General features: G+C 52.3%; 1 protein-coding gene across 3 annotated transcripts in view; it reads left to right on the forward strand.

The window, feature by feature from the left end:
- Positions 1-14,473, forward strand: part of RHBDL3 (rhomboid like 3) — a 53,112-nt gene that overhangs the window by 21,127 nt on the left and 17,512 nt on the right. For all 3 annotated transcript variants that reach the window (XM_084862772.1, XM_084862771.1, XM_084862773.1), the window contains 3 exons: positions 1,518-1,742; positions 5,190-5,338; positions 9,456-9,568. In XM_084862772.1, coding sequence (XP_084718898.1) covers positions 1,518-1,742; positions 5,190-5,338; positions 9,456-9,568 — 487 coding nt within the window. The remainder of the gene's footprint in view (positions 1-1,517; positions 1,743-5,189; positions 5,339-9,455; positions 9,569-14,473) is intronic.

A 14,473-nucleotide genomic window follows, 5' to 3' on the forward strand; every position in this document is an offset into this window, starting at 1 on the left:
ACATGCCCTTGACCGGAATCAAACCCAGGACCTTTGAGTCTGCAGGCTGATGCTCTATCCACTAAGCCAAACTGGCTAGAGCTTCAACCAGATTTTAAAGGTGAGAGGCAGCAGAATCCAGGAGGGGAAAGGCTGCAGAGGGAGGCTCATCCCATTTGGTCTGAATGCAGATCCTCCCCACAGCTACCTTCCCCCCATAGGACTCCAAACCCCTGTGCCTTGGTCTGCCCGGTGCTCCTGGCCAGCCCTCTCTGGCCTCCTGCCTCCGGGTTTAGCCTCTTGCCCACTGCTGGGCCCACTGTCCCAGGAATACGCTGATAACCCCCACCCCAGCTTCTGTGGATCAGCCACCCAGATGGCACTGTGGGCTCTGGGGTTGGGAGGACTCAGTCTCTAGGGCATCTCCCCATAGTCAAGGTCTAGAATAGGGGTGTCGAACTCAATCAGAGAAGGGGCCAAAATCTAAAATCCAGCCTAAATCGCAGGCCGAATGGTTTACTGAACAATCATAAACTGACAATGTCATAAACTGACAGCGGAGTGCAGTGATGACAGCGCGGTGCGGGCCACATTGCAAGGCCTGGCGGGCTGGATTTGGCCCGCGGGCCTTGTGTTTGACACATGTGGTCTAGAATGTGGTCGTGGAGGGCAGGTGGGAGGCGACGGAGGCCCCATGGCTGGCAGTCAGCAGGCTGCTCTGATCTCTGGGAGCCAGGCTGACTGCTGTGTGAACAGCCAAGGCAGGGTCAGCGCCGAGGCAGGGTTCTGTGGCCAGTCACTTGAAGGAACTCAGGAGTAGTGGCCTTCCACAGGCACAGCTCTGGGTTCTGGGAAAGTCAGCCAGGACTGCCCAACCCTTCCCACGCTAACGTTTGTGAGGATGCTGAGTCCTGCTCACCCTCCAGCTCTCACTCAGATACTGCCTCCTCCAGGAAGCACTCCCTGACCACCTAAAGACCAGGTTGGGCTCCCTCCCGTGGGCTCCTACAGCAGCCTTGACTCTGAACTGTGATTGCTGGCTACTCATCGAGCACCACCCAATCCCCTGTGCCTGGCCATGCGCCTGACACGTAGTAGTTGCTCAGGGAATTGTGATGGATGGGTGGACGGAAGGAAGGTACTGTGAATAGATGAATGCAGGCGCAGGAGGCTTACGGGGTTAGAACTTGATAGTCCTTAAAACTCTCTGTGCTTTGGTTTCCACGTCGAGCAAAATGGGGATAGCAAATGTAACCGGTAGACTGGTGGTAGCAAATGAACCAACAAATTATGTAGTGCTTAGAACAGCCCTGATTGTGTGAGAGCTCAGTGAATATTGCTTCTGGTGAGCTATTGTAAAACAATAAGAAAGGTGGGATCTAAGCCTGGTTAAGTCTAAGGATTGTGCTGTCTGGGAAATGGGTCGGGGCTCCCGAGATCCTGGTTCTGACCCTGCCCCCCTCTCCCTCTCCCCTCCCCCTCCCCTCCCCCTCCCGCCCCCTCCCCCCCCCCCCCCCCCCCCCCCGTTTCCTGTGCAGATGAGCAACAAGCGGTCCAACAGCTTCCGCCAGGCCATCCTGCAGGGGAACCGCCGGCTCTGCAGCAAGGCCCTGCTGGAGGAGAAAGGGCTGAACCTCTCCCAGCGCCTCATCCGCCACGTGGCCTACGAGACCCTGCCCCGGGAGATCGACCGGAAGTGGTACTACGACAGCTACACCTGCTGCCCCCCGCCCTGGTTCATGATCACCGTCACCCTGCTGGAGGCAAGGACCAGGGTGGGGCAGGGCCAGCTGGCCTCGGCACAGCCAGGGCAAGGGGGCATCCGAGAGCGTGAGGGTCAGGGCAGCGTCCTCTCCGCCAAAAGAGCGATGGCCGAGGGAGGAGCCAGTGGCAGTTGTCATGGCAAGTCCAGCCCCAGTACAGGCCAGGCAGTGTTGTCCTCTTTCCTGGACCCCAAAGACATCCCAAAGATTCTTACTTCAGGCGATAGTCACTGCAGCAAAATCCCCATGGGACACCCCACCTAAACAGTAACAACAAAAACAATGGGGGAGTTAGTCAGGCTAACTCACTAAAACCAATTTATTTTAGTTCCTCCCTGAGTGAGTAATGTGGACAGGTCATTTGACCCCCCTCTCCCCCGGGACTCCATCCTCCGCCTGGGAAGCAGGGATAAGCAGGCCAGCCCTCCTTCTCCCATAGCCCCCCGCCACCCCCCACCCCCCCCCTTTAGCCAGAGAATGGAACACAAAAGCCTCCCACAAGTGCATATGGGAGGGAGTGTTTCTGAACAGGTAAATGTGGACTTCACACGTTTTGAAAGAACGTTCTCCCCTCAGGGAATCATCCAGACCCATTGTTATTCTAAGAGTCTCCTGCTTCGATATCAACAGAATCGAAGTGGTACCCCTTTCTGAATCAGGGCCCACGCGTGAGGAGCTCTGCATTCTGTGGGCCGTTCCGCCTAAGAGCCCGTGGGCCCCTCCACCCCTAAACGGATGCTCGGCTCCCCTTGGGCGTTTTATAACCTTCCCAGGTTTCTCTCTCAGAGCCACGGGCCTCATTACCACCCCTGCATATGTTCTTGCAAAGTTCCTGATCAGACGGCAGGGTTGTTAAGCTTCATGGCATTCTTTTTTTCCCCCCCTAAATGAGAATAGCTGGTCTGCAGGCCCAAGGGCTTCTTCCAAGTTCACGTTGAAATGGCGATTTTTCTGAGATATGCTTGGAGTCTTCCAAATGCTTACGGTGTTGGTCTATTTATTAACTTCTATTTGAGGAGCAATAATAACGAACTGGCTTGGAAGCTGTATTTGTTGCCAGGCCGCCCGCATCCTGTTAGGTGGACTGGAACGGCTCCCCAGAGAGCCCAGGGGAATCCAGCCCGAGCCAGTCCAGGCTCCACCCAGGAAGCCCTAACCCGACGCTAATTACGGCTGCCTTCCCGAATCCCATGCCAGGCACCCGGCGGGGCCCCCTGTATTTTAGCTCATCACTACCCTGCAAGTGTAGGCATTCCTATCCCCATTTCTAGGTCAGGACATCGAGAACAAGAAAATTCAAGTCGTCTGTCCAAGGTTATCCAGAGAAGCCAGATTTTGGGTCCAGATTGGTTTCAAATTTCCATAAGCCTCAGCTATGTAAACTCTAACCACCATCCTAGAAGAAAATGTTGAAATAACTGTTTCAAAGTCCTTGTACAAAAGCCCAAGGCTTTTTGTTTTATTATAAAATACGGTTCTAGATACCCAGTTTTCTGATTCCATAATAGAGAAAATAGCAGGGACCCACTATTAACCAGCAATAAAAAGTAAGGCCTGACCTGGCTGGTTTGGCTCAGTGGATAGACTGAAGGGTCCCAGGTTCCATTCCAGTCAAGGGCACATGCCCAGGTTGTGGGCTCAATCCATATTAAGGGGTGTGCAGGAGGCAGCTGATCAATGATTTTCTCACATTGATGTTTCTGTTCCTCTCTCTGTCTCCCTTTCTCTCTCTGAAATCAATTTAAAAGGAAACCTGAGGGGGTGTTATTGTTCATTTGTTTTTTGTTAATCCTCACCTGAGAATATTTGTCCATTTATTTTTAGGGAGAGTGGAAGAGAGAGGGAAAGACAGAGAGAGGGAAAGACAGAGAGAAACATCAATGTGAGAGACATCGATTGGTTGCCTCCTGCACGAGCCCCGACCAGGGCCAGAGAGGCATCAAACCCAGGACCCTTTGGTCTGCCTGCTGACACTCTATCCACTGAGCAAAACCGGCTAGGTCTAGACCTGAGTTTCAAACACAAGAATTTGGGGCCATTTCGTTGTAGGAGAGAAGCCCCATCGATTGCTGGAGAAGACATCACTCCCGGTGCCCAGCTTGGTACCTGAGGCATCTCTGAGAGATTATGCACATACCTGATTAAGAACATAGGGACATGAATGATGCATTTTAGAAAGAGTTCCAGAAAAAAGTAGTTTACCTTTCAGGGCTTAAATTAGTGTGCTTAAGTCATTTGCATAGTCTGCTTATGTGGGGTGGTGGTGAGGATGCAGAGAGATTGGGACCCTTGTAGAAAATGGTGCAGCTCTATGGGAAATAGTATGGCGATTACTCAGAAAATTAAACGTATAATTACCACATGATCCAGCAATTCCACTTCTGTGCCTATACCCAAAATAAATTGAAAGCAGGGACTCAAGGAGATATTTGTACACCCATGATCATAACAGCATTATTGACAGCAGTGAAGCAACCCAAATGTTCATCAACAGATGAATGGTGCCGAAACCGGTTTGGCTCAGTGGATAGAGTGTCGGCCTGCGGACTGAAGGGTCCCGGGTTCAATTCCGGTCAAGGGCATGTACCTTGGTTTCGGGCACATCCCCAGTGGGGGGTGTGCAGGAGGCAGCTGATCGATGATTCTCTCTCATCGGTGTTTCTGACTCTCTATCCCTCTCTCTTCCTCTCTGTAAAAAATCGATAAAATAAGAGAAAAAAACAAACAGATGAATGGTAAACAAAACATGGCTTATACATACAATGGGAATGTTATTCATGCTTAGAAAAGGAAGGACATTTTGGCCTAATCAACAGCATGGGTGAACCTTGGTGACATTATACTAAGTGAAATAAGCAGAAGGCGAGTTACCTAGAGTAGCCGAAGTCACAGAGACAGAAAGTACAATGGTGGTTGCCAGAGATGGGGAAGGAGAATGGAAAGCTAACGTTGCATGGCTATAGAGTTTCGGTCTTGCAAGTGAAAAGACTTCTATTGTGGTGATAGTTGCCTAACAATTTAAATGAACTTTATGCCACTGAGTTGCACACTTACAACTGATTTAGATGATAGCTTGTATTTCTATGTATTTTACCATAGGTTGTTGTTGTTTTTTTTAAATCAACTTATGTGGCATTGCCTTATCCCCTAAATGGGTATGTTCTTTTATTGGGGTTAAAGTTTAAAATCCTCCAAACCCTTCCTACTTAGCCCCAAGGAAGTGTGGGCACAGATCATATGACCATGTTGTGAATAGCTAACGCAAAATATCCCAACAGAGGGGTAGCGATGGGTGAAGATGAGGCTGAGCACTGGCCCCGGAGGAGTCCCTCGTTCTCTGAGAAGGAAAGACGACAACTTCCAGCAAGGATTGCGGGTGTTAGCACAGGGGGTTCCTGGCAGTTTTGTACTTAGTAATGGGCCCTTCCGTCCTGTGCTTTCACCCAGGTGGCCTTTTTCCTCTACAATGGAGTGTCGCTGGATCAGTTTGTGCTGCAGGTGACCCACCCACGGTACCTGCAGAACGCACTGGTGTACCACCCACAGCTCCGAGCCCAAGCGTGGCGCTACCTGACGTACATCTTCATGCACGCGGGGTGAGTACCTGTCTTCTTCCCCTCTACCAAGAGTCCCTATGGAGCCCTAACCGGTTTGGCTCAGTGGCTAGAGTGTTGGCCTTTGGACTGAAAGGTCCCAGGTTCGATTCTGGTCAAGGGCACATACCTTGGTTGTGGGTACATCCCCAGAGGGTGTGCAGGAGGCAGTTGATTGATGTTTCTTAATCTTTATCCCTCTCTGCAAAAAAAAAAAAAAATCAATAAAATATTTTTTAAATGTATACCAAGGAAAATAAATGTGAGCCAAAGATTTTTTTTTTTTTAAAAAGAGTCCCTATGAAAAAACAAGTAGCCCCAATAGCAGGGATGGGAATATATATTTTTTAGTTTGTCTCCCTGGAAACAGGATTTGAGGTGACTTCTTGAAACTCATCTCATACCAAAATATGAGTTATTGGGAGTGTTTGGGAAAGGGAAAATAAAGGGAGTAAAATGCTCACACCCCACAGTGAAATCAGCACAAACATCCATAAGCATGTGAGTCTGTGTACTTGCTAGAGGTAGGTTATAAACTTCTGAGCTTCCTAGTGGCCAAAGCAAAGAGGGAAATATGGTCAGCTACCAAGTCCATTGTCCATAAACTGTTGTGTGTGAGTGCCCCCAGCAGTGAAATAAAGGTCAGATTTCTTGAAGCTGCCTTCTTCCCAAAGTACTCTCCGTACACGGTGAGGGTCTTCTGGAGGAATCTGGCAATACTTACTGTTCTGTTTTCAGGGCCTTGCGGCCTCATTTAGGGCTGGAGTGCAGTCAGTTCTCACCGGTGCCTCTTACCCAGGATCAGGCCAGGTGACTACCCAGGCCCAATTCCCTTGAAAAGCACTGCCTTGGCTGGAGACCATTTTTATGTAGTAGAAGTGCTGAGTTGGAAAAACGGAGTCCTTGGACCCCCGACCTCAGTGGTGTCTTCTACAGCCTCTCCAGGGAAGAAGCACAGGGGCTCGCTGTTAGTCTGGGGCAGCCCTGGAGTGCCTGTCCCTGGGTGGGACATGGGAAGAGGATCACTCTGGCCCCCGGAGGTGCCATCATGCTGATTCCTTGGCAGAAAGACCTACAGTGGCCAAGAGGGCGGCCCCCTGTGAGCCTCCCTTCCTGCTGAGCCTATAAATGGCACAAAGGCCAACCCCTAATTGGATGCACCTGCTGGGGAGGGCTTGGGTGAGGAGACATTCTGATGGTTCTGGTGGATGCCTCCACGCTGAGCCAGAGGGGACTGTGCCCCGGGCTGTTTGCCTTGCCTGCTGTCCCAGGCTTTGATCTCACAGGGCTAAGGACCAGAGGGAAGGAGGCGTGTCATGTATCAGTCTTCTCAGTCAAGATTAGGAGGCAACAGGAAGCAGGGACTTCCCTGGCCAGGCTGCCCAAGCCCGCAGGTGCACGTGGGTTGAGACTATCTGCCTTATTTGCAGGACTGCCCTCTGGCCTTCCCTGACCCCTGAGGTAAGGAGGGAGAATGGACAATGTCTCTAAGGCCTCCTTGTCCATTCTTTGCCTCCCAGAGCTGAAAGGCCAGAGTGGCCAGAGCAGAGATGCTCTCCCCGGAGGCACAGGGGTGGCCTTGAGCCTTTCTCTGCCGTTGCTTCTCCTGGAGCTACGCCTGTCAGGAAGAGCCCTGGGAGGATTCTCCAGGTCTGTGACCTTGAGGGAGGGGCTCCTGGCTGGGGCCACAGTAGACAGGAGATAGGGAGAGCTGGCTAGCATCTAGGGAAAGCCCGCAGGGTGACACACTATTCAGGGACACACTGTAGGCCAGTGGATTCAGAAGTCACCGTGGTTGAGTCTGGCTGGCATGGCTCAGGAGTTGAGCCTTGGTCTATGAACCAGAAGGTCAACTGTTTGATTCTTGGTCAGGGCACATGCCCGGGTTGCAGGCTTGATCCCCAGTGTGGGGCATTCAGGAGGCAGCTGATCAATGACTTTCTTATCATTGATGCTCTCTCTCCCTCCCTTCCTCTCTCTACTTTTTTTAAAAATATATATATATATATATATATATTTTATTGATTTTTTTACAGGAGGAAGGGAGAGGGATAGAAAGTTAGAAACATCAATAAGAGAGAAACATTGACCAGCTGCCTCCTGCACACCTCCCACTGGGGATGTGCCCGTAAGCAAAGTACATGCCCTTGACCGGAATTGAACCTGGGACCTTTCAGTCCGCAGGCCGACGCTCTATCCCACATATGTCAAACACAAGGCCCGCGGGCCAAATCCAGCCCGCCAGGCCTTGCAATGTGGCCCGCACCGCGCTGTCATCACTGCACTCCGCTGTCAGTTTATGACATTGTCAGTTTATGACTGTTCAGTAAACCATTCGGCCCGCGATTTAGGCTGGATTTTAGATTTTGGCCCCTTCTCTGATTGAGTTCGACACCCCTACTATCCACTGAGCCAAACCAGTTTTGGCATCTCTCCGCTTTTTAAAAAAGAAATCACTGTGGTTGAGAAGAAGGAGGTTGGATTGGGAGGCAGGAGCTGTGATTTCCCCTCACCTAGCCTCTTCTAGTCTCAAGTTCTAGGCTATAAACCAAGGAGAGGCAAGCAGAAAACCTCTGAGGTCTCCCTATGAGTCCGAGGCCACCACCCAGCTCCTTCTCAGTAAATGTTTCTGGCATTTCTAATCGAGGATCCTTTGGCTGGCACAGTCGGGGTGTTGGGGTGGGGAGCCAGAGGATTGCAGGGATGGTGGGAATTGGGGACAGAGCCTGACCTGAGTCATGTGCGACCTCACAGGCACTCTCCTGGATCAGCAGGGACCCGAGCCCTGCTGGCCAGGCCAGCATCCAGACCCCTGGTTACATGCTCTGTTACCCTATAACTTATGCTTCCCCAGGGAGCTGTCCAGCTGCTCAGTTTATATGAGATAATGGATGTGAAAGTGCTTTGTAAACTTGAAAGCACACACCAATGTAATAATAGTAATGCTACGATATTTTCTAGCAACATGCACTCAGCTACACACCATTTAGCAACAAGATCTGGTCACAGGATAGCGTAAAAAAAGAAGGCCTTCTCGGGGCAAGAAACCCCAACCCTGAGAGTTTCAGGCAGAATGGGTCCCTGCACACCAGGAGGGAGAGGCCTCACCCGTGAGATGTGAAGTGACAACTGAATGAGTAAGCTCTGAGACGCATCTCTAACACTTCCACTTGTTTTGACATCTCTCTATTTTCATTTTTTTAAACATATTTTTATTGCCCTAACTGGTTTGGCTCAGTGGATAGAGTATCTGCCTGCAGACTCAAGGGTCCCAGGTTCAATTCCAGTCAAAGGCATGTACCTTGGTTGCAGCCACATCCCCAGTTAAAGGTGTACAGGAGGCAGCTGATCGATGTTTCTCTCTCATCTCATTGATGTTTCTAACTCTCTATCCCTCTCCCTTCCTCTCTGTAAAAAATCAATAAAAAATTTTTAATGTATTTTTATTGATTTCAGAGAGGAAGGAAGAGGAAGAGAGAGAAACATCAATAATGAGAGAGAATCATTGATCAGCTGCCTCCTGCACGCCCCACACTGGGGATCGAGCCCGAAACCCAGGCATGTGCCCTGACTGGGAATTGAACCGTGACCTCCTGGTTCATAGGTCGACGCTCAACCACTGAACCATGCTGGCCGGGCCACATCTGTCTCTTTAAATATCAGTAGCTCTTACAGATACAATAGCAAGCCAGCTGCCCTTGGGACCTGGTGAATGGAGCAGGGCCTGCACATCAGAGATCTGGGTCGTGCTACCAGCCTCACCCTAAGCTGGTCAGTGCCCCTCTCTGAGCCTTGGCTTTTCACGTGTCAGCCAGCGGAGTTGCTGGGTCTTGACCACAGCCTCTCACTGTGGCCAGTGCAGACATGGACAGTTACCGCCCAGGCCCTGCACGTGTTCTCGTCTCTGGTGGCGGGGAAGGTGTAGAAGGAATGCTCTTTGCAAGACGATCTGTCTCTCTTGTGATTCCTGCCCGCACTGTCCCAGACCATGAGTTCCTCAAAGGCAGGTAGAGGGCCTTGCTCACTACTGGACCCCCAGCACCTTGGCAGCAACACTGTGTTTATCAAATAAACGGATGGATGACTGGATTCATGAATGGCGTGTGGTCTCTCCATACAGAATAGAACACCTGGGCCTCAATGTGGTGCTGCAGCTCCTGGTGGGGGTGCCCTTGGAGATGGTGCATGGAGCGACCCGCATCGGGCTGGTCTACGTGGCTGGTGTGGTGGCAGGTAGGCAGGGGGGCCCTCTGTCTATAGGAGAAACGTCCCCAGGGGCGGCTGGGACTGACTCCCCGTGGGGCCAGGCAAGCCCCAGGCTCTCAGGGGGCCCAGGACCCTCATCACCAAAGCTCCTGACTATTAGGCTTGTTCTCCAGGCAAATCCCCCCACTTCCTTGGGGAATCTGGAAAGGGGACTGCCTCCCAGAGACGGAGGCATGTGATGGCAAAGGAGAGGAGAGCACAGGATGTGGAGCACCGTGTTGCAGCTGTGTGAGCTTGGGGACATTCCTTCACCTCTCTGGCCCCATTACGCATTAACCGTGAACTAATAAGATCTGCCTGGAGGGCGTTAGGATGGTGGAGCGAGGTGACACATGGAGTGACAGTGTTACATAAATTGTGCCAGGGCACACACAGTGAGATCCCTGGAGGGGCATCTAAGGCTGCGGGAAGCCAGGTGCCTCCCTGGCCAGGCCAATCCCTGTCCCCAAAGGGAGATCGTGCCTCTGCCCAGCTGGCCACTGTCCCTTTGATTGACTCACCACTGACAGGAGAGTCAGTCTGGCCTGGAAGGGGATAAGTATCCGTGCCAGCCCAGCCGGAGGAGTCTGGGCCCCAGCTCACTTGGCTCACGTGGCAGGTGATCATAGCCTTGAGCACAGGGCAGCCTGAACGCCCCCTTCCCTCCGCGGTGAGGGGCGAGGGGGGCCGGGGTGAGCTGGGGAGAGCAGAGCAGGCTGTGCAGGAAGAGTCTGCACCAGCCAGGCCTCCGAACAGAGGAATCTCTCCCGTGATGTTTCCAACTCCATTGCCGGATTTTTTATAACAAGGTTTGCTGCCTCAGCTCTTCACCTTGACAGCTGAGCCCAAGGGAGCTTTGTGTGTGTGTGTGTTTAAGTAAGACCTTAATCCTTCCTGAGGAGCATTAAGCTTGTCACCAGGAGAGCGGGGCACCGTCAGCCTTGTAAACAACAGGCAGGCAGGGACCCCGGGAATAACCCAAGTGGCTTCAGGCATCGAAGGGGGAAGGGTCTCACGCCTGCCGGGCAGGGCCGGTCTGCTGGTTCCTGAACCCTCAGCCTGGATGGGGGGCCAGTGCCGGCTCCTTCCCTCCTCTGTGGGCTAAGGTTAAAGCGTGGGTACCTTGGACAGCACCCACGCCCGCTTGTCCCAGAATCTGGCACCTCCCACATCCTTGTGCGAAGATCTAATGAGCATTTCAGTGTGCTAGACTCACTCAGCCACCCACGCACCCCCCCACCCCCACTCCCGCACCCAGTCGCTTGACATCTGGGGATTTATAGCCACACTTTCCAGACCTAGTGCTCAGACCCAGATGGTTAATGGTGAGGAACCGGAAAGACACTCAGACACTCGCAGTCAGGAGTCGAGGAGATGGGAGAGCCAGTAACCCAGAAGACAGAAATAAGATTCCAGATGACTCAGGCCCCACCCAGATCAGACGACGCGCAGCGGGGAGACAGTGCAGAGCAGGAGGGTGCGCAGACAGGCGGGGAGCTCGCCGGCTAACTACGGGGGATGTGGGGCTGTCACCAAGCGGTGATGCGCGCTGCACTGTGTGAGTCATCGCTCAGGCTCAAGGGCACTCCCGTCACAGCACGTCATGCTATTTATCTCCTAGACGGAGTTGACTGATCTGCCTGCACCCCTCCCTTCCTCTCTGCTCAGAAAGGCGACCCATTCACAGACAGCTAGACCCTGACTGGACAGCCAGTAAATCAGGTGCCTGCCCCACAGGCCATATTTTATTCAATCCTCACAAAAGCTCCGTGAGGCAGGTACTGTGACTCTTCGCCTGTTACGGACCCGGAAACCGAGGCTTAGGAAGCCTGAGTGACTTACCCAGGAAGACACGGTAGGTCTGGGCAGTGGCAGAGCTGGGCTCCCACCCACATGGTCTAACCTCAAAAGCTGTGCTCAAAACCAGGGTCATCTTACAAGAACCACAAGGCAGGCCTTCTTTGTGCCGATAATTTAGGTGTCAGGATCCACGGGAGGTCTTCATAGACCTCGGGCCCTGCTCTTTCTTTCCTGCCCAATGAACACATCCCAAATCCACGGCCGGCACAGTCTGTAACAAGGAGAACTTACCTCTGCTGAGCACGTCCGGTACCGCGGGCATGCGCTGAAGGGTTCACACGTGCTCTTTGCTGTATCCATCACAACCATGCAGAGAGGGGGCCCTATATATCCCACCCCTTTGTGGCAGGCACTTCAGAACCGTGGAGTGACTTGTGCAATTTGCTCAGCTAAGAACCTGGGGTAGATTCTTCTCTGCCCTGTGCTTCCGGCCAGTGCTGGAGGCCCATGTGTATTTCACTCTGGGTAACAATTAAATGGCCAACCCTTTAAACACGGTAGAACCTAGTATCTCCTTGCCCTAACCTGTTTGGCTCAGTGGATAGAGCGTCGGCCTGTGGACTGAAGGGTCCCAGGTTTGATTCCAGTCAAGGGCATGTACCTTGGTTGCGGGCACATCCCCAGTAGGGGGTGTGCAGGAGGCAGCTGATCAATGTTCCTCTCTCATTGATGTTTCTAACTCTCTATCCCTCTCCCTTCCTCTCTGTAAAAAAAATCAAAAGAAACTAATATCTCCAATGTTCCACCAAGCTTTTATTATAGATTATATAGATTATAAAATCACGTGTGCATCCCCAGAGCCCAACACAGAGATTGGCACATGTTAAGCAAAGAATACTTGTGGAATAAATGAAAGAGGACATACATAAATAAGGTTACATTATTTAGAGGGAGGTGTTCTGCCCATTTTTTTAAAATATATTTTATTGATTTTTTACAGAGAGGAAGGGAGATAGAGAGCTAGAAACGTCAATGAGAGAGAAACATCGACCAGCTGCCTCCTGCACATCCCCTACCGGGGATGTGCCCGCAACCAACGTACATGCCCTTGTACATGCCCTTGACCGGAATCGAACCCGGGACCTTTCAGTCCGCAGACCGATGCTCTACCGCTGAGCCAAACCGGTTTCAGCTCTGCCCATTTTTATTTGGATTGTTTTAGGGCCAAGGGAGAAGTGGGAGAACACCTGCTTTAAATTTTCCTTGCTAATATGATTCAAGCTGTGCATTATGGCAGAGTCATCAACTTATCTGTGTACTGGCATGGACCCAGAATTTGGGGGGTTGGGAAGGGCGGAATTCACAGCCCCGACTAGACTTTTGTCTGCTGCTGTGCCGAGGTGTGGCTTGCCACACTCTCCCCATCCCATGCCCCCATGGAATTAATGACCTCCATGGAATTAATACTGGCCTTATTGAACCACGTGTCCCTTGGTGGAACCCCGCCTTGCCCAGGCTTCCTGCCCTGAGGTGGCTCTGGTTCTGTGCTGATATGCAGGCGTGCCCCTGTTTGAATTTGGTCTCTCCCAGTCCTTTCTGTCCAGGGCTAATCACAGTCCCTGGAGGGAGGTCAGTGCCACAAAGGGAGGGAGGGTGGGTCCAGATTGTTACCTTCAAGATGCTAGAACCTCCCAGTTGGTGTGGCTCAGTGGTTGAGCGGCAGCCTATGAACCAGGAGCTCATGGTTTGATTCCTGGTCAGGGCACATGCCCGGGTTGTGGGCTCGATCCCCAGTGTAGGACGTGCAGGTGGGCAGCTCATAGTGATTCTCTCTCATCATTGATATCTCTCTCTCTCTCCCTCTCTCTCTCTCTCTCTCTCTCTCTCTCTCTCTCTCTCTCTCTCTCTCTCCCTCTCTCTCTCTCTTTCTCTTTCTTTCTCCCCCTCTCCCTCTCCCTGTCTCCCTCTTCCTCTCTTCCTTCCTCTGAAATTAATTAAAATATATATTTTTTTAAAAATACACTAGAACCAGGGTCTGAGACTCAAATTACTGAATTTCTCATCTGAAAGGGACCTTTAAGGCCCCTCCAGTGGGCGGCAAACTTTGCTCCTTAGGCCCCACCCCCCTTCAGTTGCTATCTGAGCTCTGCTCCTTGGTGTAGGATGTGGGTAAGGTTTCCTTTGAAAAAAGGGTTTTCACTGCTCAAAAGTTGGAAAGCCCGAGACCTCCTCATTTCAACACATATTTGTGATGTGAAAAACGAAGCCCAAAGGATTCCGGGGCTGTGTCCCGGTCACACCTGTCAGCCAGTCACACCCCCACTCCATGCTCCTTCCGCCATCCCAGGATGACCCCTGGCCCTGGGGTCAGGACTCTGATCCACGGATAGGGTGAGGGAAAGGTCAGTGAGGGGCTGCCTGGGGCCCTCCTGCTGATGTCTCTGTCCCTGATGGACCACACTGGGGAGGCCGAGGGAGCAGGAGTGGGCGGGACTTGTGCTGAGGGAAGAGGCCAGCCAGCCCGGGGAGGCTCTCTCTGTCCCCGCGGTAATTAATGAGGAGCAAGCTGAAGAGCCGGTGGCTTGGACAGCCAGCCCTCGCTGCCCTGCAATGCAGCCTTGTCAGCCAGCGCGGCAGGAGAGCGTGGGAATCCTTTGTCATGCAGATCCTGCTGCCTGTCTGTTTGCCACCCTGAGATTTTTCCTCCCTGTTCTGTATGGTTGACCCTGTGGCTATGCAGTAGGGGGGGAGGCGTGCAAGGGGGGGGAGGGGGGGAGTTATCTGACAATAGATCAATACCTCATTAAAGCCTGAGGGAAGGCATGAAAGAGGAGAGGAGAGATTTATAGCTGCCCTGGGAGGGCAGAAGGATTTGGGAGTTCTCAGTTTATAGTTTGTGTTTTCCTGGGAAATGACATCCCCCTTGAGACCCAGAACCAGTCGTGGGGATCCCTTCTCTGAAGGATCTCAGTGAGCCTGGGAGCCTTGAGGGGGTGAGCGGGTACCTGGGGAGAAAGAGATGATGTTACAGGGGCTCTCCGAGCCCAAGGTGTCAGGTGCTCCGGTTCCCAGTTCAGGCTGGGCTCAGCCACC

Source organism: Pipistrellus hanaki (genome assembly GCF_964339955.1).
Source record: "Pipistrellus hanaki genome assembly, chromosome: 16".
Taxonomy (NCBI): Eukaryota; Metazoa; Chordata; class Mammalia; order Chiroptera; family Vespertilionidae; genus Pipistrellus; species Pipistrellus hanaki.